The sequence below is a fragment of the Phacochoerus africanus genome, chromosome 2, assembly GCF_016906955.1.
Source record: "Phacochoerus africanus isolate WHEZ1 chromosome 2, ROS_Pafr_v1, whole genome shotgun sequence".
NCBI classification, from domain to species: Eukaryota; Metazoa; Chordata; class Mammalia; order Artiodactyla; family Suidae; genus Phacochoerus; species Phacochoerus africanus.
The window spans coordinates 197510907-197537292 of NC_062545.1; the positions used below are offsets into that span (position 1 = coordinate 197510907).

At 35.6% G+C, this 26386-nt stretch overlaps 1 protein-coding gene across 1 annotated transcript in view; it reads left to right on the top strand.

The window, feature by feature from the left end:
- The window catches only part of KCNH5 (potassium voltage-gated channel subfamily H member 5), a 285985-nt gene extending 260006 nt beyond the window's left edge, over positions 1 to 25979 (top strand). Inside the window, exon 11 of the mRNA XM_047769508.1 lies at positions 24080 to 25979. Coding sequence (XP_047625464.1) covers positions 24080 to 25027 — 948 coding nt within the window. The 3' untranslated portion in view covers positions 25028 to 25979. The remainder of the gene's footprint in view (positions 1 to 24079) is intronic.
- The last annotated feature ends 407 nt before the right edge of the window (positions 25980 to 26386 follow it).

Below are 26386 nucleotides of genomic sequence, written 5' to 3' on the forward strand. Positions count from 1 at the left end.
TGCTGAGCATGAGAGGGCAGGATCTGGGTGGGTTTGAGGCAAATTATATATCTTTTGAACAGACACTCTGGGGGGGCAGCAGAAAAAATTGACCAAGACAAGACATGCCCACTGAAGCCTGGTTGATATTGGAAATCCTGAGCTATCACATGTGTCCTAATATATGGCTGAGGGATTTTCTCATCAGTGGTGTATGCTCAATAGCCTGACTTTGATGCAAGGCCAGTTGATGGGATGATTCAGGATACTGGTTTTATCATATTAGTTTGGTAGGAGGGTGGAAGTAAAGGAAACACGGCCATTGGTGATATTCTCTCAAAATCCATTTTACACAACTGAGATAATTTTGTTTTCTTCCTCTTATTTTGGGTGCTATTTTCAAAGTATATTTGCAACATACATATATAAACCCTTGATAATGGGGTGTTCTTGGAAATATTTCATAAAATTTAGAGAATATTCCTACAAGTATCATAATTAGCCTTTTCATAATCAGTACAACAATCTTTTTTTTCTGATAGCTAAATCAAGTGTCACATAAGGCAGATCAATACAGACTAGGTTCAAATTTTAGTAAAATTTTTAGTGTATTTATTCCTACATTGCATGTGGAAACCATCAATAGTATTTATTCAATCCATGCAGATTGTAGCTAACAAATTAATATTATATCTCAAATGGAAGACAACTACACTGAATTATTGCAGTGACATTTTCTCTTCATTTCTTTTTTTTCTATCAATATGATTAGTATTTTAAAATAATCAGTTATATTTTCAAAATTCTAAAAATCTTATTTTTTACAAGTAAAGTAATGTAAAAATGGTACTCTTAGAAAAGAGTCACATGCTTCATCTACCCCCACCCCAAATCTATACTTATTGTTTGGAATAATTAAATATCACCCAAATGGATACTATGCCTTTGTAGTTTTATTCCATCACCTTTTGATATGTGTGTCCTTGTGTCAAGGATGAAATCTGTCTACTAGTAAAGACAGATTTTGATTGTATATAATGTCATCCCCAGTAGAAATAAAGATTTCTATTATGTTCTTGGATTAATTTAACAAACAAATGCCCCTGTGTTGTTGTTGACTAGATGTGGAAAGAGGTTTCATGATTCTGTTTATATTAAACAAGATAAAACAACTTGGAGAGATTTCTTTCCAGACAGTGAAGAGCAACAAAAGGAAAATGAGGAGGGGATGTGTCATGTATATTGATCATTATGCCTTTGATTGTAGTAACTGAACTATTGTGGACATTACTGCTATAAAGTTATTGATTTTGCTCTCTTGCAACCATTTTCCCCAAAACCATCAAAGGAAGTAAAATAATCTTATCTATGGAAATAACTAATTCCAAGGGAATGCTTGAAACTAAATAACTATACTCTAGCAGCCATTTCTTTTGGCTTTAGTAAAATAAGGATCAGAAGATAATACTTTATCCACATGTTTCTTGCCCCTGCATGCAACCCATTAAGTCTGAAAACTATATTTTTATTTCAAAATATAAAAGTTAATTTCTAGAATAACTTGTATTCTTGCAAAGTCTGAAAAGGAAGATATAAGACGGGTTTGCACAAAATGTAGATTATTTTAATTTACTCTTTCGATTCAACAAAATAGTATATATGTGACAATGTTTAAATCACATTTAAAAGTCACAAAACATCTACTGGTTTTGTTGTAAAGAAAATACTAGTTACTCAACTCAGTAACCTCCCAAATTTCAGTATCTTAATAAAATGCTAATTGTCATTTATGTAACAATCCTAAGGAAGTGTTTGGTGGGCGGTCTTCCATTGGGTGATGCAGGGATCCAGAATTTTTCTTCTTTTGATTCCATTACCCCCTAAATGCACTGATCTTTCATTATAGCTAATAATAAAAGAGTGGATCCTGCAGGGAAATTATGCTAGGCTAGGCCAAAATATGATGCACTTCATTTCTGCACAGGTTCCCATAGCTAGAGCTATCATGTGGAAACTCCTACCACTTTCTCTCTCTCTTTTAACATTTTTTTTTAAAAAATTAAAGTATAGTTGATTCACAATGTTGTGCCAGCTTCTGTTGTACAGCAAAGTGACCCAGTCATACATAGATGTGCATTCGTTTTCTTATACTATCTTCCATCACGGTCTATCCTAAGAGATTGGATTATAGTTTCCTGTGCTAAACAGCAGGACCTCATTGCTTATCCATTCTAAATGTAATAATTTACATCTACTAACCTCAAATTCCCAGTCCATCCCATTCCCTTCCCCTCCCCCTTGGCAACCACAAGTATGCATATCCATGATCTGTTTCTGTTCTGTAGATAGGTTCATCTGGGCCACATTTTAGGTTCCATATAAAAGTGTTATCTTATGGTATTTGTCTACTCCTACTACATTGGGAAACCTTGAGAATGGGACAAACTCCTATTTAATATTTAAGTAAGTTTTCAATTGATAAATAACATATATAGAATTATGCATAAACAATAAATGTGCTTCTTAATAGATTTTTACAAACTGAACACATCCATGTAAACAACACCTAGTTTAAGAAACAGAACAGGAAGCTTGTCAGAACATTACCTGCTTCGTTATATTCATGATCCACACCCAGGGTTTAACTACTGTGCTGACTTTTAACACTTACTTTCTCTCCTTCCTTCCTTGCATTGACTGAAAGATTCTTTAAATTGTATAGTGTTCTACAATTTTCAAAAGTTGTACACACATGATTTCATATAATCCCATAATAACCATTCCCCTCCCCTACTCTTATATTGCCCCCTCTCCCTTCCCTCTCTTCACTGGTAACCACTAATTTGCTCTCTACATTTGCTTCTTTTTCTGGTTTGTTGTATTTTCTAGTATCCACATATAAGTGATATCATACAGTACTTATCTTTCTCTGTCTGACTTATTTTACTTAGTGTAATGCCTTCCATTGTGTATATACATATATCTATAGCTGTATCTATATCTCTATCTATCTATCTAATCTCACATCTTTTTATTTATTCATCTGTTGATAGACACATAGGTTGTCTCCATTTCTTGGCAATTGTAAATAATGTTGCTATGAACATTGTAGCGCATGTATCTTTTCAAATTACTGATTGCTCTTTGGGTATATACCCAGGAGTGGAATTTCTGGGCCATATGTTAGTTCTACTTTTAGCTTTGTGAGAAGCCTCCACAATGGCTGTACTGATTTGCATTCCTACCAACAATATATGAGGGTTCCCATTTCTTCACAGCCTTGTCAACAACTTTGTTATTTGTGGTCTTTTTGATGATAGCCATTCTGATGTGTGAGGTGCTATCTCATTGTGGTTTTGATTTGCATTTTCCTGATCATTAGCAATGTTGAACACATTTTCATGTGCCTGGTGGCTATCTGCATTTCTTCTTTGGAAATATGTCTATTCAGTTCTTCTGTTCATTTTTTAATTAGGTGGTTCTTTGATGTTAAGTTTTATGAAGTTTATATATGTTGGCTATTAACCCCTTATTGTCACATTATTTGCAGATATCCTCTTCCATTCAGCAGGTTGTTTTTTATATTTGTCAGTGGTTTCCTTTTCTACATGGAAGCTTCTAAGTTTAATTAGGTCCCATTTGTTTATTTTTGATTTTGTTTTGTATGCTTTCAAAGATGGATCCAAAGACAATCACTATAATTTATGTCAAAAGTTATTCTGCCTACATTTTCCTATAGAAATTTTATAGAATTTTATCTTACATTTATATCTTTAGTCCATTTGATTTCATTTTTGTACACAGTATTAGAGGATTTTCCAATTTCATTATTTTACATATAGCTGTCCAGTTTTTGCAACACCACTTATTGAAAGGACTGTCTTTCCTCCAATATTTATTCTTGCCTTTTTTTGTCATGTATTTATTGGTCATAAGAGTGTGGGTTTATTCTGGACTCTATTTTGTTCTATTGATGTGTCTGTTTTTGTACTAGTACTATACTGCTTTGATAACTGTAGCTTTGTAGTATAGTCTAAAGTCACAGTGTGTGATGCCTTCTGCTCTGTTCTTCATTCTCAAGATTGTTTTAGCTATTCATGGTCTTTTGTGTTTTCAAACAATTTTTAAAATTATTTATTCTCATTTTGTGAAAAATAGCATTGGTATTTTGACAGGGATTGCACTGAATCTGGAGATTGCCTTCAACAGTGTTGTCATTTTAATAATATTAATTCTTCCAGTCCAAGATGGTATATATTTCCATCTGTTTGTGTTGTAGTCACCTCTTTCATCACTGTCTTATAGTTTTCCAAGTACAGGTTTTTTTGGCTTCTTAAGTAGGTTTATTCCTAGGTATTTTATTCTTTCTGATGTAGTGGTAAATGGGATCATTTCCTTAATTTCTCTTTCTGATAGTTCTGATAGTTTGTTGCAACAGATTTCTATATATTAATTTTGTGTCCTGCAACGTTATTCAATTCATTGTTGAGCTCTAGTAGTTTTCTGGTAGTATTTTTAGGATTTTCTGTGTATAGTATCATGTCATCTGCAAAGAATGACCCTTTTACTTCTTCCTTTCCAGTTTGTATTCCTTTAAATTCTTTTTCTTCCCTGATTGCTATGACAAGGACTTCCAAAACTATGTTGAGTGAAAATGGTGAAAGTGGTCATCCTTGTTTTATTTCTGATCTTAGAGGAAATGCTTTCAGCTTTTCAACATTGAGTATGGTGTTAGCTGTGTTTTTGTCACATATGGACTTTGTTGTATTGAAGTATTTTCCCTCTATGTCCAATTTCTGGAGAATTTTTATCATAAATGCCTGTGGAATTTTATCAAAATCTTTTCCTGCATCTATTGAGATGACCATATGGTTTTTATTCTTCAGTTTGTTAATATGTGTATCACATTTATTTGTGGATACTGAAAAATCCTTGCATCACTGGGATAAATCCCACTTTATTGTGATATATGATCCTTTTAATGTATTGTTGGAGGCAGTTTCCTGACATTTTTTGAGGATTTTTGCATCTGTATTCATCAATTATATTGTCCATAGTTTTCTTTTTTGGTGCTATCTTTGTCTGGTTTGGGTGTCAGGGTGATGCTGGCACATGGAATGAATTCAGAATTCTTCCTTCTGCAATTTTTGGAATGATTTCAGAAGTGTAAGTGTTAACTCTTCTTTAAATGGTAGGCAGAATTCACCTGTGAAGCCATCTGGTCCTGAATTTTTGTTTGTTGGGAGTTTTAAAATTATTGATTCAATTTTATTCCTGGTAATTTGTCTGTTCATATTTTCTCTTTCTTCCTAGTTCAGTCTTGGATAATTGCAGCTTTCTAAGAATTTGTCCATTTCTTGTAGCTTTTCTATTTTATTGGCATATACTTGCTCATAGGAGTCTCTTATGATCCTTTGCATTTCTTTTTTAAAATTTTTTAAAATTTTATTGAAATATTGTTAATTTACAGGGCTGTAATAATTTCTTCTGTACAGGACAGTGATCCAGTCATACATATATACATATGCATTCTCTCTCAGATCCTTTGTATTTCTGTGGTGTTAGTTGTAACTTCTCAAGTTAAAGCTCAAGATTTCACTACTGTTCTAACTTTTAACACTTTAGATTAGTTTCTAAATCACCTCTTTTGGACTTTTAGAGTTATATAAATAGAATTACACAATATGTACTCATTTGTATTTGGCTTCTTTTCACTCAGTATTATTTTGTAGGAGTCTTTCATATTGCCTATAGTTGTAGTTCATTAATATTAATTGTGGAGTTTTCTACTACAACTTCAACTTATTTATTCTACTCTTGATGGACATTTGAGTTTCCATTGGGTTTATTAAGAACTGTATTGCTACAGACATCCTTGTGCATACCTTTTTATTTACATTTATACTCTTTTATGGGGTATGTAATTCGGAGTGAAATTTCTACTTTTTAATTTCTACTTTTTGTTTGCTGTTTAAGAAATCTTTATCTTTAGCAGATAGCCATCTGACAAATTTTACAAATGATTGTATGAATTTTTACATCCACCAGCACTTTATGAGAATTCAGTTTTGCTACATCCTCACCAACCCTTGATATTCTTGTTCTCATTTCAACCATTCTGCTGAGTGTATAAAGTTAATATATTGTTTTAAATTGTACTGCCTAGATTCTTATTTAACATGAGTACTGTTTCATATAATTAATAGCCATTCATATAACTTTTTTGGTAAATTTTTTTATTGGAATTGTCTGTCTTTATTCTTAATGATTTTTTAAAAATTCTTTATACAGTTTGCATATGAGCCCTCTATTGGGGTTAAGTGAATTTATCTCCTTTATCTCTGATCATCTGATTTGCTTCAAGGTATTGCTCAAAGAACAAAAAGTCTTAATTTTAATGTTGTTAGTTTCATTTATTCTTTTTTCATCTTTTTAATTTCTACTTTTTGTTTGCTGTTTAAGAAATCTTTTCTTATGCCAGGATATTGAATATTTTCTCCCATATAATATTTTAATAGTTTTATGATTTTTACTCCTTATTTGGATCAGCAATCTACTTTGAGTTGATTTTTGTGTAGAGTGTGAAAGGAAGGGCAAGATGTATGTATTTTTCAGATATTCAATTTATCACATACCTATATTGAAAAGATCATTTTCCCTTGTGAACTGCTGTATTATCTTCATTATAATTTAGTGTCCAAATATGTATGAGTCTATTTCTGGGCAGTCTGTTCTGTTCATTTGCTTGCTTATCTATTCGTGTGCTATGATATACTGAATAATTCTGTTCCCTCAAAATTTATATGTAGAAATTTAATCCGTAATGTGGTGATACTTGAAAGAGAGGCCTTCAGAATGTGATTAAGCCATGTAGGTGGAGCCCTCATGTATGGAATTAGAGCCCTTACCAAAGTGGCTCCAGGAAACTTCCTTCCCCCTTCTGTGAAAAGACAGCTGTATATGAACAAGGAAGTGGGCTTTCACCAGATAGCAAACCTGCCAGTGTCTTGATCTTGGACTTCCCAACTTCCCAAATTGTGGGAAATCAATGGGTAATGTTTATAAGCCACCCAGTCTATAGTGTTCTGTTAGGTCACCCTGAATGGACTAAGTCATGTGCTATCTGTCTTAATTACTATAGTTTTTAATAAGAAAATACAAGTGGTATAATTCTGGTATTTTTCCTGTCAATTAATTTTGCCTTGGCTATTGTGTGCATTTTACACTTCCATATAAATTATAAAGGTAGCTTGTTAATTTCTTCAAAATATCTTACTAGAATTTTGATTTGGATTACAAACCTATGACTCAATAAGGGAAGAATTTATTCCACCTTAACAAGAGTCAGTGTTCCAAACCATACACATGATATAGCCCTGCATTTACTGAGGTCATTTTATTTTTGTATTCTCTATTCATAGTATGTGCCTTGAACTCAACAGACCCCCCAGAATAAAAACTCTCCTATTTCCTCTCCTTCCACTACTGTGTCCTCCATCAACTATGGTGTCTCACACTTTCCCCTTCTATACCATGTGACCCTCAACTGAAAATACTCAGTTTACACCCCAGTGAGTATTTTTCACTCAGATCCAAAATTCTCTGAAGTTTCAACTGGGCTGTATAATCTGTGCTTTCTAAGAAAACAGGACAAAAACTCTTCTCAAGTTACTTGTATTGTTTTACCTATTTTAGTAGGAGATAGTATCTCCAATCATAATAATATATGGAATATGAGCCTCTTCCACCTGAAAAATAATACATAGAATATGATAGTAGTGGATCTATCTTTTTTTCTTTGTCTTTTTAGGGCCATACTGGTGGCCAGTCTAGAGGTTGAATTGGAGCTGCAGCTGCTGGCCTACACCGCAGCCACAGCAACACAGGATCCAAGTCATGTCTGCAACCCACACCATAGCTTGCGATAATGTTGGATCCTTTAACTCACTGAATAAGGCCGGGGATGGAACTAGCATCCTCGTCCTCCTGGATACTAGTTAGGTTTGTTACCACTGAGCCACAGTGGGGTCTCCCTAGTATATCTACTTTGACTACAAAATTATACTTCTAAATAGAATAAATCACAGATACATGTTTTCATCAACAAGTATTAGATTTGGTACCAGTATATGAAAAAATTATATAGAAAGCATGATGTGAAGTTATCATATATTCTAATGCTGTCTAATATTCATATATAATGTTTCACATTTTGTGCCCCAGTAACATGCAGAGCCTAGATCTCTGTAACGAGACTTTCCAATGATGACAGCTCAAACTTTCCTTCCATGGGCCTCTGCTGGCTTTGCTGTGTTTGTATGTGCATGCATGTTAGTGAGCAAGTGTACTGGCATATCTCAACCACTCAATCAGTAAACTGCTGTATTCTTTTTAAAACCATAGGTCCCAACCCCTGACAATTGCATCATTAAAGAAACAGCCACATAACTTCCCATGACTAGAATAAGAAAGAAACAGCCACATAACTTCTCATGACTCTTCTTTGACTAGAATAACTAATTACAGTTTATCACTTTAGGGACAAAGTTATTAGCTAAATATTCAACCCTAGACACTGCAACTCAATTACTGACCCGCAATCTTTGGAAGCATAAACCTTGGTAATTAGCAAATTTTCATCTTCTTACAGAAAAGCATGTGAGCAGTTGCCTCCAGATGAAGCAGAATCAAAACACAAATAAAAGCATGACATATATGTATCCTAGATCTATAATCGTAACTGAGGGTCATAGAAGCCTCAGCAGGAAAGGGTTTGATGTAAGGAATTTTGACACTTTAAAAATGGGGCTAATGTGCTCTCTTCTAGCAAGAAGTTATGTTAGGAATAATTTAAATAGTGTAGAGTAGATTACCTGTCTTATTTCATGTATTTGAAGATAGAGTTGAAAATAAGTCTAGCACTGTCATCCCTATTTAAATAAAGAAACTAAACCCCAAAAAGATTAGGTGACTTATGCACAAGGGCAAATAGCTAATTAGATGCCTGGCTAGGACTAGAACTCCAGTCTTCAAAGGACTTACCACTGCTCTTTCCCCTAGATCCTCTAAATATCAAATCTCCTGCAAAGGAAGTTTCAAGTTTGAAGGGAATACTAATCACCAATTCTGTTTCTAGTAGCCTTTAACTATATTAAACATAAAATAGTGTATGTATATGGTACATGACTATTCAATCTGTGAAAGGCAGGGATAGACTGTTTCCTTTGCATTATCCAAATATATTAAACAAATTATTCAAATGGAATAGAGTGGAGATGTTCTAAAGAGAAAGGGAAAAATCACTTGCATATCTAATTTTGCTTTTATGGCAAGTTCAAACATACAACTAGTGAATTAAAGAAGAATGATTTCTGCATCAGAGCTTGATTATTTTGCAATCAACAAAGACTTACCAACCTTATTATCAATTCCCCTGGGTGAATACATACTATGCTTATGCCACTCTTAGATTCAACACAAACAACTGATGTCTGCTTAACATGGAATAGCTATATCATCCTAGTAAAACAGAGAATTATTTACTTTAAATATATCTTTATTTTTTTTGTCTTTTTGTTGTTGTTGTTGTTGTTGTTATTGTTGTTGCTGTTGTTGTTGCTATTTCTTGGGCCGCTCCCGCGGCATATGGAGGTTCCCAGGCTAGGGGTTGAATCGGAGCTGTAGCCACCGGCCTACTCCAGAGCCACAGCAACGCAGGATCCGAGCCGCGTCTGCAACCTACACCACAGCTCACGGCAACGCCGGATCGTTAACCCACTGAGCAAGGGCAGGGACCGAACCCGCAACCTCATGGTTCCTAGTCGGATTCGTTAACCACTGCGCCACGACGGGAACTCCTAAATATATCTTTAAGTATATCTGATGTTTAGAAGGGCTGAGTGGCTTGGTCAAGTTTATGTAAGTAGTTAATGACTGAGATAGTATCCAAAACCTTGCCTCCGGACTCACAGATTTTTTTTAATTGCCACATAATTTAATCTATAAATAAGATACCCATGGGGGAAATGGAGAGTTAACTTAGAAACCAGAAAAAAAAATGAGTTCTAAATCCAACTGTGAATGACTGGTTGTCCATCCAATGCCTGTTCACTTGACTCCTCTGAATTTCAGCTATCAAATTCCACAAAATAAAGAAATATCCCAAAATTATTTTATGTAAATTTGATTCCAGCTGCAAAATATTGCAAGAGAAATATATTACCTAGACTAGATATCCATTCCTAAATCTTTCTAGAAGATAATATTCCGAAAGAGATAATTACCTACCTCCTCAATCTGTATTCCCCAACAGCAAAGAATTTGTGTGTTTGATATTAACTAAGAATTGCATCATTATTTTAGAAATCAAGTGCAAAAATTAACACACATTTAGGTAAATGTACTGGAGTTGGTTTTCCTGACATAAGCCACAGAAATTTTCTTTCATTAAGAAAATATTTCTTAAAGGTATTGTAATTGCCTTACCTCAGGAGTTGTTCTCCCTGAGGCACAGCAATTATCTTACAAAGCAAAAGCTAAAGCCACATATTAGATGTGTTCCTGGGGAAATGGATAGTATCAAATGAGATCTAGTAGGGTAATATAGCTGAAAGTGCACTGTAAACTACAAAACAAAATTATATGTAGCATGCCAGCATGGAATGTCAGAGGGAACGCTGGAGTTGCATTAGGAAATCCACTTCAGTGACAGCTTGGCCGTTTACTAGGGAAGTCAGTTTAGGCAATTCACATAACTTCTCTGGTCTTCATCTAATAGGGATAATAATCTTTGCTCCACTTGATTTGTAGAGTTGTGGGGGAAGCATGGATAGAGGAAACATATGCTAAAGTGTGTTATAAAATGTATGACCCTTTTTTTTGTCATCTTTTTAGGGCTGCATCTGCAGCATATGGAGGTTCCTAGGCCAGAGGTTGAATCAGAGGTGTAGCTGCCAGCATGCACCAGAGCCACAGCAACTCGGGATCTGAGCCACATCTGTGATCTACGCCACAACTCATGGCAATGCCAGATCCTTAACCCACTGAGCAAGGCAAGGGATCGAATCCGTGTCCTCATGGATGCTAGTTAACCACTGAGCCAGGATGGGAACTCCTCACACTTGATAAATATTAATGTTATTTTCTGCTTATCTACTGAAGAGTTTCATTACATATACACATGTCTACATTGCTTTCTGAGTGTCAGACTTTCAGCCTAGAGTCATTTGAGTGTATGTCATTATTAAAGTGATTCAACCTTCTTTATCATTTAATTTCCTTCTCCCTAGGCCTTTGACACTTTAGACCCTTTGCATATCTCTTAACTTTAGATAAGGCATTCTTAAGTCAGAGTTTTTGAGTCCAATAGAACCAAGTTGGAATCCCTGCTATTCTCTCATTCTCTGTGTAGACTTGGGAAAGATTTTTAAAATATCTCTTAGCCTCAGTTTTTAAATCTATAAAATGGATTATTGTGAAATTTAAATGAACAAATAATCTATGGGAAATAGTACAGTTCCCCTAATCTTGATATTTTTATTACAGTGATTCCAATACAAAAACATGTGGAAGCATTCACTACTGTGACCAGAATAATTAAGTTTTCAAAAACAGTGTGGTCTAATTGTTCATTTATGTTCCTCATGGAATACTAGGCATGTTATTCTTTGTGTGTGTGTGTGTGTGTGTGTGTGTGTGTGTGTGTGTGTGTGTTTTCCAGGGCCGAACCAGCGGCATATGGAGGTTCCCAGGCTAGGGGTCCAATTTGAGCCACAACTGCCAGCCTACGCCACAGCCACAGCAACACAGGATCCGAGCCGTGTCTGTGACCTACACCATAGCTCATGGCAACGCTGGATTCTCAACCCACTTAGCGAGGCCAGGGATTGAACCCTCAACCTCTTGATTCCTAGTCAAATTCATTAACCAGAGAGCCACGATGGGGAACTCCCCAGGCGTGTTATTTTTACATTAATAGAAAAGCAAAATGGTGATGGTTTTTATCAGTTTTGTTCCTTTGAACTTGAGTGTGCTAAAAATTCTATACTGAGACCTTAGAAATAAAATAACTTTATTCTTCTGAACTTTCAAGTGATAACAAATAGTCACAGTTAAAAATTATAGTTTTTAGTAGGATTCCTTTTTAATACTACATGTATGCCATGTTTAGATTCTGAGGCAATGCATTTTTTCTTACTCTTATTTAGCAATACCTTAACAATTATTTCCTTTTTATGATGGTTTCTCCAAAATTAGTTAATTTCATTTTTTGTCTATTTTTTTTTTTTTAGGACCACACCTATGGCATATGGAAGTTCCCAAGCTAGGGGTCAAATTGGAGCTGTAGCTGCCAGCCTACACCACAGTCACCAAAATGCTACATCCGCGCCACATCTGTGACTTACATGATAGCTCATGGCAACACTGGATCCTTAACCCCCTGAGTGAGGCCAGAGATCAAACCTGCATCCTCATGGAGCCTAGTTGGGTTTGTTACTGCTAAGCCAAATGGGAACTCCCCAATTTCATTTTTGTTTTTGCCTATATCTCAAGTATATAAATGACAGTTTTCAATTCAGCATACTTAATAAAATGTGGTGTTCAAATTTGATTCTCCCATATGTCTTTTGTCAATTTTACTGACAAAAGAATTACATAATTCTTGAATTACATAATTTATTTTTTGAATTACATAATTTATTTAATAATTCTTGAATTACATAATTCATGAATTACATAATTTATTTTTTTCTTGTTTAATGATCAATGTTTTAGTTTGTCTTGGTGAGTATTTATGGAAATGGTCTTAACTTCATTTATTGGTGAATTTATATTTTTTGTTCGAAAGGATTTTTTTGAATTGAAAGTAATTTTGAAAAGTTTATATTTCTAACTGTTTTTAGATATTACTTGCATTTCTAATTGGTGGAAAAAATAACATAAAATTTACCAACATAATCATTTAAACTGTACAGTCTAGGTTATTAAATATATCCTCATGTTTGTGCCACTGGAAAAAAATGCAGTGCTTCTGGGCATCAGCTTAATTTGATACCCATAGTTAGAGTTAGTGGGAGTGAAAATAAGTACAAAAATTGATATTTGAAAGTTGGAAAGAAGACAGATATTTTCCAGTGACAAAATATCGGGTAAATTGGCTACGTATGATACCTGTGATCACCTCCAGGGCTCTAGCTCTATTTACATGTGATCACTTCTCAAGACTCTAGTTCTATTTACATGTGATCCCCTTCTACGTCTCCAGCTCCTTTTACATGTGATTACCTCCCAGGTCTCTACTTCTGTTTACATGGGATCAACCTCCCAGGGCCCTGACTCTATATGAGCAGATTTGAAAGCAGAATATTGGTAGTAAGTGGGCTTGTGACTGGTTACGTGTAGCAAGGCATAGGAAGAAAGAGGTGATTACAGGCAAGACTTGGATGGCTTCTGAGCAAATATGAAAGGAATTGAGAACAGGAAAAATAAAATTGAAAAATCATTGTACAAAAATTCCATTAAGACTTAGTTTTGTGGCAAAGATCAAATAATAGATATGACCTCCCACCAAGCCTAATGCCTTCAAAGTAGCTTCCATCATGGAGAAAGAGAGAGAGAAACAGAGACAGAGAGCAACAGAGAGACATGGTATCAAGAAAGCAAATGATTAAACCAGGCTTGGGAATTATGTATAAGAAAGAGCTTTTTGTGAGGCTGAAGGAGTATGAAATTGACTATAAACAGATCAGAAACTTATTTTTTAATAGATTAATATTGCCAAATAACCTATAAGCTTGGTTTTAAAAAATCATTTGCTATGAGAGCTCAAAATCAAACCTTATGCCCCCAAATTTACACAGGCAGGAAGATGCTGAAGATGCTCTAGAGCCCTGAATTAGGACAAATTCTCCCATCCCCATATGAGGCTTGTACTATAGAGGAATATGTACAAAGAGGAACATCCAAAGGAATGGAATCAGGAGCCACAGAGAACAATGGATGAGACTGAAAGACTAATAAAGGAATTTACCCCACTGCAGCCGGGATGAGCGGCTTCACAGTGCCTGCCTTGCAGATTTCATCATTGCTGTGACCAGTGACTCCTAACCCTCTAGGTCATTATTCCCTGACCTTTTCATGGGAGTGTTAAATCAGTTATCCTGTCCCTGCTCCACTTTTATACATTGTGTGCATGTTTATATATTTGTGTGTGTATAATGCATACATGTGTGTGTGTCTGAGGGGGCAGGTAACTTGTCTTTCTAGTATAGAGGGCACCATTTCTGTATCCACCATTTCAGAAAATGGTAGCACCATTTATACTTGCTTAGCCAAAAGAGAGACTTTTTAAGAAAAATTACTCTTTTATTGTTCATCCAGCCCATCTGCAAACCCCATCAGTCTTACTGGCAAAATAAATCCAGAATTTTACCACTTGTCACTACCTCCATTTCTGCCTCTCTTGTCTATTCACCAAGATGTCTCACCTGAATTACTCAAAAAGGCCCCTAATTGGTACCCTTCCACAGTCCTTCCCCCCATACCATACTGTGCATTTCTCCCACAGCAGCCTGAGCTGTCCTTTGACAGAGGAAGTTAGTGTGAATCCTCTGCTCCAGACTCTCCCACGAGTTTGCCTCACAGTTAAAAGCCAAGGTCCCTGGCCTCCTCTCCAATCTCCTCTCTAATCATTCTCCCCACGTTACCATGTGCCACCCACACTGTCCTTCTCACTGGTCCTCAAATATGCAAAGAATTCTCTCAGCTGGGGTTTGCTCCTCTCCCGGTGGACCCGGTGGACGCCTGCCTGCCCAATTCATTTCACAACTATCTCTGTTCCAATGTCACTTCCTTCCTTTTTCTGTGTCCTTATACTTTCTGTTTGTTTGTTTGTTTGTTTTGTAGCTCACATCATCTTCTGACATTTTATGTAATATTTAATTCATTTTTTTTTGTTTACTGATGTGTACCTAACTCCATAACAGGGACTGAAACATGGTAGATGTTTAACAAATTCTCATAATGTGAACAAATATCTTGTTTGCTGTTGTCTCCCATCATTCATAAGTATCACAAAATAAATGCTGTTAGGCTGAAGAATAGGATGGACCCAGGTTTATCTAGGTGCTACATGACAGCCTTCCAGCAGGGCTATCTCCATGGCTGCTCAACCTGTGCAGCCTCTCAGGCCTTGCACTTAAAAGAGCTCCGCTCTCAGTTTAATGCTCTGTCACTGCTGTCTGGAAATTCTTAATAGTTTTGAACAAAGAGACCTGATTTTTTTGGTAGTGATATAACCCACACACCATAAATTCACCATTTTAAAGTGTGTATTTCAGTGTTTTTTTAGTTTATTTGTAAAGTTATGCAGCTATCAACACTATCTAATTCCAGAACATTCTCATTACCCCCAAGAGAAACCCCACACCTGCTAGTAGTAATTCCTCATTTCCCATGCCCCAGGCTTCTTTCAAAGTATAGCATGTATCAGTACTTCATTTCTTTTAATAGCTGAGTAACATTCCATTGTATGGTTGTACCACATTTTGTTTTCTGTTTCGTCATTTAATATTTGGGTTGTTTCTACTTTGGGACTATCATAAATAATGCTACTATGAACATTCATGTACTTTTTGTGTGTGTGTCTGCATATTTTAATTATTCTTGGATATGTCCTTGGAGAGGAATTACTGGGTCATATGGCTACTTTATGTCTAACTTTGAGAAACTGCCAAGCTGTTTTCCACAGAGGCTGTACCATTTTATATTCCCACTAGCAGCGCATGAGGGTTACAGTTTCTCTACATCCTCCCAAAACTCAGTTTTTACTTGTCACCTTTTTATCACAGCCATCCTAGAAGATGTGAAGTATATCTCATTGTAGTTTTGACTGGCATTTCTCTGATGAATAATGATGCTGAACTTCTTTTCATGGAATTATATATATATATCATCTTTGGAGAAATGTCTATTCGAATTCTTTGACTATTTTAAAAATTTTTGGCTTTTATTTGTTGAATCATAACAGTTCTTTATGTGTTCTAGATACTAGATCTATATCAGATATATGATTTTCAAACAGTTTTTCCCATTCTGTGAGTTTTTTACATTCTTGATAATGTCCTTTGAAGACACTTATAAAAATGATTTTTATTTTTTTCCATTATAGTTAGTTTACAGTGTTCTGTCAATTTTCTACTGTACAGCAAATTGACCCAGTTACACACACACACACACACACACACTCACATATATATATATATATATTCTTTTTCTCACATTATCCTCCATCATGCTCCATCACAAGTGACTAGATATATTTCCCAGTGCTACACAGCAGGATCTCATTGCTTATCCATTCCAAAAGTAATACTCTGCATCTATTAACCTCAAGTTCCCAATCCATCCTGCTCTCTCCCCCTCCCCCTTGGCAACCACAAGTCTATTCTCCAAGTCCATGATTTTCTTTTCTGTGGAAAGGTTCATTTGTGCCATATATTAGATTCCAGATATAAGTGATATTATATGGTATTTGTCTTTCTTTTTCTGACTTACTTCACTTAGTATGAGAGTCTCTAGTTCCATCCATGTTGCTGCAAATGGCATTATCTTGTCCTTTTTTATGGCTGAGTAGTATTCCCTTGTGTATAAGTACCACAAGGGACATATACACATTTATCTTTCAATGGACATTTGGGTTGTTTTCATGTCTTGGCTATTGTGAAAGTGCTGCAATGAACATATGGGTGCATGTGTCTTTTCCAAGGAAAGTTTTGTCTGAGTACATGCCCAAGAATGGGATTGCTGGGTCATATGGTAGTATTATACTCAATTTTCTGAGGTACCTCCATACTGTTTTCCATAGTGGTTGTACTGATTTACATTCCCACCAACAGTGTAGGAAGACACTTTTTGGAACATTTTGAGTTTTGGTGATGTCTATTGTATTTATTTTATATTTTTGGCAGCTTGAGATTTAGGTATCTAAGAAAGCTTTACCTAATTCAAGGCCACTAGTAATGGTTCATTACTAGTATATAGAAATATAACTAATTTTTATATTGATTTTGTATCCTACATTCTTGCTGAATGCCTTTATCAGCTCTAATAGTTTTTTGTGTACACACAAGAGAATGTGGATTTCTTAGAATTTTCTGTACACCTATATTGTGTCATCTCTAAATAGAGATAACTTTAATTCTTCTATTTCATTCTAGATGGCTTTCATTTCATTTTCTTGACAATTTCCGTGGCTAGAACCTTCAGCACAATGATGACTAGGATTGGCAGGATGGTACATGCTTGTCTTTTCTGAACTCAGGGGGAGAGCTTTTGGTATTGTACCATTAAGTGTGATGTTAGAGGCTTTGAACTTTTATGTCGTATTTGCCCCTGTATATTATTATGTAGCTGGCCCTGCCTTATAAAGAAGAACACAGTTGGGTTGAGGATTAAGGGATAAGTAGAAGTTCCTCCAGCAGGCGAGAAGGAAGAAAGAAAACAACGTGTAGTGTTAGATTCCGGATCACAGAGTGATTCAGTGTGGCTAGTGTATGAAGGTCAGGGGAGAATGAAGGAAACAGAGGTTGAAGAGGCAGGTTGGCTGAACCACAGTAGGCTTTCTGACTTTATTAAAGAGCTTTAGTTTTACTCTGATTTTTTTTTAAGCTGGGACACTATCTTAATTGATATGTAATAGCAAAGAATGGAATAAAGAGAAATGGGGCTGGAAATGGAAGCAGCAAAGACTAGCAATATTTGAGACAGTGAACCTAAACTTTGCCAGGTTTCACTTGGAATTCTTGCTTTTGAAGACTTTGATCTATTCTTTTATTATTGTTATTGTGGATGTTTCTGGACTAGATATCAAACCTGTGCCATAGCAATCACCTGAGCCACTGAAGTGATAACACATGACACCTAATGTGGTGTAACACAAGAGAACTCCTCTTTTAGTATTTTTAAAAATGAATGAAACTTCAGTGATAAAAATATGTACTTTGGAATTATACTAACATCAGTAATGCAGTTTATAATCTATGTTTTGTTCCTTAAGAAAAATATATTTTATATTTATGACAGTCTGGAGAATTAAGAATTAATGATCTTTTATATGGTTAAAAAAATAGGACCTGGAGCATTTCATTAGTAAATTCTGTAATTGTATCTGTAATTCTAGAATATTATGCTTTTGCATCTATTGCACACCCTTAGTCACATTAGGCATTTTCCAACACATTAACAAAATCAAAAGACTTTGCTTTTCTCACTTTCTTCCTTACTTTTTCTTTACATTAGTCATTTAATTAATTTCTTAAAGTTTATTTAGTGCCAAAGAGGCTGGCTAAATCAAGAAACACATTCCTTGCCCTTGAGGAGCCTGTATAGATCTATGAGTGGCTGAAATGAAGCAAGGCAGCCTTATTTCAAAACAGAGTGATCTGTTGTTGTTACTCTTCATTCACATATTTAATTGTTGAATGGCCACCTGCCACAGCTCTGTCACTGTGGCTTTTGTTAAGAAAAGTTTATAGCACCCGATATATACAGGGTAGTGCTTAAAAATTACTGCTTTATTATATTCATTCATTTAAATGTTGGAATGGTCTGAAAGGAGTAGAATTAGAATTAGTGACTAAGTATATAGAAATGGTAGAAAGAACCGAAGAACCAAATTAACCAGCTCCTTAATAGTCAGGTGAATTGGAGCTGCTTCTTGATCATAGAGCTATCAATTCCTAGTCAATTGTGTAGATACGCAGATCCAGAAAGAGATGGGCCATTTCAGAAAGCACACCTCTTATCTTCCAAATTACATAACACTAAATCTGTGTCATTAAATAAATGATTCTAGCACTCCCCCCCTTGCCTTTATTGGATTTCAAAGTTCAGTACACATTCAAATTATTCAATTTTGATATCCCTTTTATGATCAAATGTCCTACTTTTTGAAATGGAAAGCTCAGTTGGCCATGTTCCCTGTTAAGTTTAAGAAGCTTTTATCATTTAAATAAATTAAACCTTCCAGCATGGGCTCTGCAGAACATAATGAAGCAAGGAGAAGAAAAGCTTAAATGAAATAAACCTCTTTGGTGTTAGAAATAGTACAGGCTATTGTGCACTGTACCAATAAATGTGTGGATGGAATCATGGCCTGATTCATGATTTTTCTTTTCTAATTTTGTCCTTAATTTTTTGGTTTTCATTAGCAATTTGATTTGCCATTGGGAAAAGGATAGACACAGAATACATGAAGTACAAGAGGTTCTAGGTTATTAACACTGAGAGGAAAAAAAATATTGCATTTTTAAAAGCTGGTTTCTTTTAACACCATGTTGATAATTATAAATATATATATATTTATTTTACATGATTTATTTCATATGTTGATCTCCTATGAACTTCACTCAGATTCTTTAAAGTTTTCTAAAATAGTTTTTGAAAGATTTTTCTTTTTTAATCTTTGTATCCTAAAGAAAAATCATCATTTCCATGTTACGATTAAGTATAATTACTCTGTATAGCTATGTACCGAATTATAGAATTTGCAGGAAAATTTTTGCTTTCTCTATGACACGTTGCCAATGTAAGAATCAGATGGAATATGAAAGTTTTGTTGTTTAAAGAGTCTTTCAGTTGCCAAAATCTAGCATGTAGATACCTTAATTTAAAATAAGATACACCATTTTTGAAGGTTTAACTAAATAAAATTTATCAATCTTTCCATTTCTTATTAAGTTGTACCACTTCATTATACATGACTAAAGTTAGAGGTAAAAAGTACTTAGAAGGAAAGATTCAGCGTGGGTTCAGATACTTTTATTTGATAACTTTTATGCTTTTGATGGTGAAGTAAAATTATTTCTATCCTATTTTTATGATGAAATGTAGTCTCCTTAGTAATAAGAATGCATGGTTATTCAAAATTGGAATTCAGAATCATAACGTTATCTTCAAAACTATGAGGACTTATGGGAGGGCTTATTATGCTCAATGTTTTTGAAATACAATGAGTTACATTAGATGATCTTGCTATTTTATATTCTTATTTGTTATATAATATATTCTTCATAACTTAAGATAAACACAAAGTTATTATACTTTACTTGTAAGACATAGATCAAGTGGTGGTGGCACCTCAGTAGATTTTTAATCTTTACACTTTGTAAATATGACAAAATCAACTCTTTTTTTCATTTCTTTGTTTTTAATTTCAGGACCTGTATGTATTATCTTACCTTGTATTAGGAAAGTTTTGCTTTGTCATTGGCTAGGAAAATGAGTTCTTAATGGATTCTATTCAGTTCTTACAGTTGAAGGATTCTGATCCAAGTTCTTTAAAGATCAATTTGTTAACTCTCTACTTGTCCAACAAGCACAGAGCCTCAGTTGTTTGTTTAGCTCACCTCTTTCATGGTTCACCATGGCAAATGCTCTGTGAAGGGTTACCTGTTGGGTGTTAACCTGCTGTACCACTGCATAGTTCATCTACTCCATGGTCCAGGTTTTCACAGGGTTCAGGAGATGGAATCCGAGTTTTCTTGGGGAGTTATAGTAGAGGGTGATGGTTGACACGATTTGGAATCTAACTCCTTGAGTCTGTGTCCTGGACACTTTCTAGTTGTGTGACCTCATGCAAACCATTTAAACTCTCTCTTCCTTGGGAGTTCCCGTCGTGGCGCAGTGGTTAACGAATCCGACTAGGAACCATGAGGTTGCGGGTTCAGTCCCTGGCCTTGCTCAGTGGGTTAACGATCCGGCGTTGCCATGAGCTGTGGTGTGGGTTGCAGACGCGGCTCGGATCCCGCGTTGCTGTGGCTCTGGCGTAGGCCGGTGGCTACGGCTCCGATTCGACCCCTAGCCTGGGAACCTCCATATGCCGCAGGGGCGGCCCAAGAAAGAGCAAAAAGATTAAAAAAAAAAAAAAAACAACTCTCTGTTCCTAGTTTGCTGTCCTATAACATGAGAATAATAGGACTTAATAGAGTAGTTAAGACAGTTATGTGAGATAGTATGATTGTGGAAATGACATCTTTGCTATAAGAAAACTTTTTATAACTATTTTCTAATAAATCATAATTTCTGTTCTTCCATCTAAAGAAATCATTAATTTCTTTAATAATTTAGTCTTATTCAGTAAACTCCATTCAATCCAATAGTTTTATGGATTAGTAATGAGGTCCTGCTGTGTGGCACTGGGAACGATGTCTAGTCACTTATGATGGAGTATGATAATGTGAGAAAAAAGAATGTATACATGTATATGTAGCTGGGTCGCCATGCTGTAGAAAATTGACAGAACACTGTAAACCAGTTATAATGGAAAAAAATAAAAACCATGATATAAAAAGTGCCCTCTGGTTTAAAAGCTTGGTTATGGTATACTCTTGATAAAATCCAAATGTGAACTCTCAGGATTATGTCTTCCAGGTACAAAATCTCATTTTTTTTTTCTTTCTCATTTCCTTTTGCATCTTCTTGGTGGCAAATTATGCCAAACCAGTTCTATCTCATTTGTCACCGATGCAGACGGGCAGCCTGGCCCTGTGACTCCCTTTGCACTAAGTAGCTTGACTTAGGAATCTTTGTTCTCTGCTTAATAGTAGCAGTGCAAACGCTTTCGTTAGTTCTTGGTTGGTGGGGAGGAACTGGCTGGTGGTGGAGGGGCAGGAAAGCTGGAGAAAGAAGGCTGTTTTTTTCTGACATTTTACATGGGCACATTACATCCTTAAAGCACAAAGCATCCCAAACTTGGTAAGCACACAATAATTATAAGCAATTATTAGCCATTATATTGAAAATGTTAAACATAAAGCTATGGCCTAAGATGCCCAGAGAGTCTCAGTTTCCAGGAAACCCAAGTCTTTCATAAACGATGTATTTCACATGGCAGCACACATGGACATCACAGAGACAGTAATATTCTGTCTATTACATGCCAATAGGGTTCCCAAATTTAGAAGACAAAACACAAAGACACCCAGTTAAATTTAATTTCAGGTAACAACAAATACTTTTAAAAGTATGAATATGTCCCATGCAGATAAAAAATGTATTATTTTTTAGTATAAGTCTGTCCTAAATATTGCATGGATGTCCTGAATTTTATCTGGCCCTCTTATGTGCCAAGCACCTGTCCTCCTCTACTCTTCATTTGAAGTAGATGCTTTTTTCATCAAATGTGAGGGTAATCTCCATTACCATACTGCACAAGTTACTTAGCTAACTACTTTTAACAAAATCAAACAAGGTCTGAGTTGAGTGGGAAGGAGGAGGTCGTCAATCATTTACATCATTCTCCTCATGTTAGTTCATAGAATCAAAGTAAGTGCCTTTTCACTTACTTTGGGGATGACATAGGAATATAGTATCTGTGTTTGCATGTTTGGATTTGTCTGGTCCCCAAAAGTGTTACTACCTTGAAGTATCAGTAGAAGCCTTGTTTACTTAGGAAGGATAAGAAATATGTCAACCCTTTGAAAGACTTCTAATTAAACCACTGGAGCTTTGATGTCAGACAGTGATTCGTATTACATTTTCTAAAAAGATCCAATTTCGTGTGCCAGTAGAGAAGGGCAAACATGCTGGTCTTTATAGATAGTTATTGAATGTGGAGAATATTTATTTTAAAATACAAGTTATTACCACTTGATAAACAGTATTTAGTGCATCAATCTCGATTTAGAAAATATGCTCTTAGAGGATTGCTCTTCCCTGACTTTTCTGTTAACAGTGATCATTATTAGTGTTGGTTTCTAAAATATGATCAATGATTATATGTAATTCCTGAAAGCTTTTGAATCTTCAAGAGGTGATGAAAGTAGTCTCAAACAGAAAGTGTTTTATTAGAGTTCAAGGGAGACAACCAACACATTTTGAGTGTCTATACGTGCTAGGGACTACGCATTTCACATCTAACCAAGAAGTTTTAGTGAGTGAGGGTGATGGAGGTAAATCATTTTGCCAGCACCATAAAATTGCCTGATTTTGAAAGCACATTAATATAACCCTCTTATGAATATTCCTTATAACCCCCATCTATAGTTATTTTGTTGTTTAGAAGATTTTGTACAAAAATCCCACACTTACCAAATTCACTTCTAACTCTGATAATATCAAGTGGTAATTTCTTATAGTCAACCTTTTTTTTTTTTAAATTTCTCTTGATGGAGTTATAAATTCTCCCAAATATTATTTTCAAAGTATATTTTAATAAAATATATACTTATTTGAAGATACTCATCTAACACCACATGTACTGTGTACTTAATTTTACATTCGAATTTTAAAGAATTTTGGAATTCGAAGAGCCCAACCTCCTACCCAGTGATAGTATTACACAGACAACATCCTTACCTTCTGTTTGAATATTTTAGTGGTGTGAATTTCATGAGTTTTCAAGGCAGTTTATTCAATTAATAGGTAACAGTTTGAAATGAAGTTTGTTTACTGACCTGGTATGTATCGTTCAAAAGCTTCTACCTATAGGTCCTTGTTCTGCCCTCTGAAGCCACATAAATAAATTTAATCTCTCCTCCCACCCAACCCAGGTGTTATGTCAGTAAATTGGAACTTTTCAGATTTTTTTAGCCTGGATCTCTTACTTTTTGTCTCTAAACAGAGGATGACATTAAAAATGGTTTTGAATCATACTTATTTAAACTGTTAAAAAGCAAAACTTATATAAATAGTAGTGTATTGCAAGGAAATTTAAGAGAGAATTTTGTTTTCTTATGCATATATGAACACACGTGTGTGTGTGTGTGTATTAGATAATTATGTTTACATACTTGTGTATGTTCTATGAAATAGGGGCATAAACCAGAAAGCAAATATCTCTATCCAGTTGTCTCTTTGCTACACTTGCCTCTGATACACAAAGAACAGAACTAAATAAGCCAAGCAAGCTTTCTCAGTGTGTCTATGCTGGATCTTAAGCATTTTGCATCTGTTAACCGGCACTGGAATATTTTTGCCCTTTGTTCTTACCCTCTCTTCAAGAGTTTCCTTTGTAAAACAAAGCACATCTGGTATCTTGTCACACAATTGTAAATTCCTCTGTTTTTATGGTCACGTTTTGAATCTCTCTCCCCCTCCACAGATCATTTTCCGCAAAATCAGTGATGTGAAGAAAGAAGAGGAGGAGCGTCTCAGGCAAAAGAACGAGGTCACACTCAGCATCCCCGTGGACCACCCTGTCAGGAAGCTCTTCCAGAAGTTCAAGCAGCAGAAGGAGCTGCGAAATCAGGGATCCACACAGAGTGACCCCGAGCGGAACCAGCTACAGGTGGAAAGTCACTCCTTCCAGAATGGAGCCTCCATCACCGGCACCAGTGTGGTGACCGTGTCGCAGATCACACCCATTCAGACATCTCTGGCCTACGTGAAAACCAGCGAGTCCCTGAAGCAGAACAACCGCGATGCCATGGAGCGTAAGCCCAGTGGCGGTGCTGACCCTAAATGTCTCAAAGTCAACAGCCCCATAAGAATGAAAAACGGCAACGGGAAAGGTTGGCTGCGACTCAAGAATAATATGGGAGCCCACGAGGAGAAAAAGGAAGACTGGAATAATGTCACTAAAGCTGAGTCGATGGGGCTCTTGTCCGAGGACCCCAAGGGCAGCGACTCAGAGAACAGTGTGACCAAAAACCCATTAAGGAAAACAGATTCCTGTGACAGTGGGATTACAAAAAGTGACCTTCGTTTGGATAAGGCTGGGGAGGCGCGAAGTCCGCTGGAGCACAGCCCCATCCAGGCTGATGCCAAGCACCCCTTTTATCCCATCCCGGAGCAGGCCTTACAAACCACATTGCAGGAAGTCAAACACGAACTCAAAGAGGACATTCAGCTGCTGAGCTGCAGAATGACTGCCCTGGAGAAGCAGGTGGCAGAAATTTTAAAAATACTCTCAGAAAAAAGTGTGCCCCAGACCTCTTCTCCCAAATCCCAAATGCCACTCCAAGTACCTCCCCAAATACCCTGTCAGGATATTTTTAGTGTTTCAAGGCCTGAGTCACCTGAATCTGACAAAGATGAAATCCACTTTTAATAGAGATATATATATATATACACATATATATTTGTTAATATATTAAAAGCAGTATATACGTCTATATACATATGTGTGTATATACAGTATATACATATATATATATATTTTCACTTGCTTTCAATATGATGAACACAATATGGATTTTGATATGTAAATATTGCATGTCCAGCTGGATTCTGGCCTGCCAAAGAAGATAATTATTAAAAACATAGATATCGCTTGTATATTATGCAGTTGACTGCATGTACACTTTACATTTATTTATAATCTCTATTCTATAATTTTAAAAAAGTATGGTTTTTGTTAACCAAGGCAATGTATGTAATAGTTAAAGAATCAGGGTCCAACCTGCCAATGTTGCCACGACAAATTTGATCTCAGGCTGAGTATATTGAGCTGTCATTTCCTCACTCTTTTAAGTTAAAATTATACATTAATGCCAAGGTAGCAGTCAACTTTTTAAACTGCTAGTGCCATTTTATGATCTCTTTCCATAGGATATTTTTCTGTAACTTAGTGTTAGGTTATTTTCCCCAACAGGCAATGTTTGCTCCATTTAAATGACTGTTTTGTTGCCTCAGTTAGATAGCAATGTGGGATACTGAGAACTTATTGCTATGGGGTTTGCGCATGGACTGCATTTTCGCTTAACTATACCTCTCCTTTTTTAACGTTATACTTAGGTAGTAATCATTAACTCTTATGTAAGGATTCTCCTTCTCGCTCTGTCTTGGAAAATAGCCACCATCTTGTAAGCTTATTATCAACCCCCCAAATACTGAACTATTAATATTGTGTATATTATTATAGAAATACTGCACTACAGGGTAAAGGGCCTTTTAATGACTCATGTTAGAGATGGTGATTTTGGAAAGGTGATGAATGTTCTACATTTGTGTTTTTAAAACTTGCTCAAGGGTGAAGTTGAAAGGCTCTTCGTAAAGAAACAAAGAAGCAATCACAGAAACATTTAGGTAATCATATCAAAATTTTAATTATAGTGGTATGAAATACAAGAAGAATGTAAATGGATAGACAAGTTTTTGTAGCATATCTGTGACTTATAAACATAGGTATGGAATTTTTCACACCTGATTCTTACTGCTTATAGAGATGACACATGAAATGTGGCTAAAAAGAAAAAAAAGCAACAAAACTAAAAGTAGACCTTAAGTTGCTCAACTCAGATAATTGTTTTCTATAATTTTATTCTTGGTTAAAATTTTCTAAAGCTTTTTCTTTTGCACACAGTTCTATTGCTGGAGTTCTGCTGAGTTGATACAAGAGATTACTATAGCTCCGGCAGATCCACTTGTGAAAGGAGGGTACTGAAGACTGAATTTCAGTCTTTTGGGC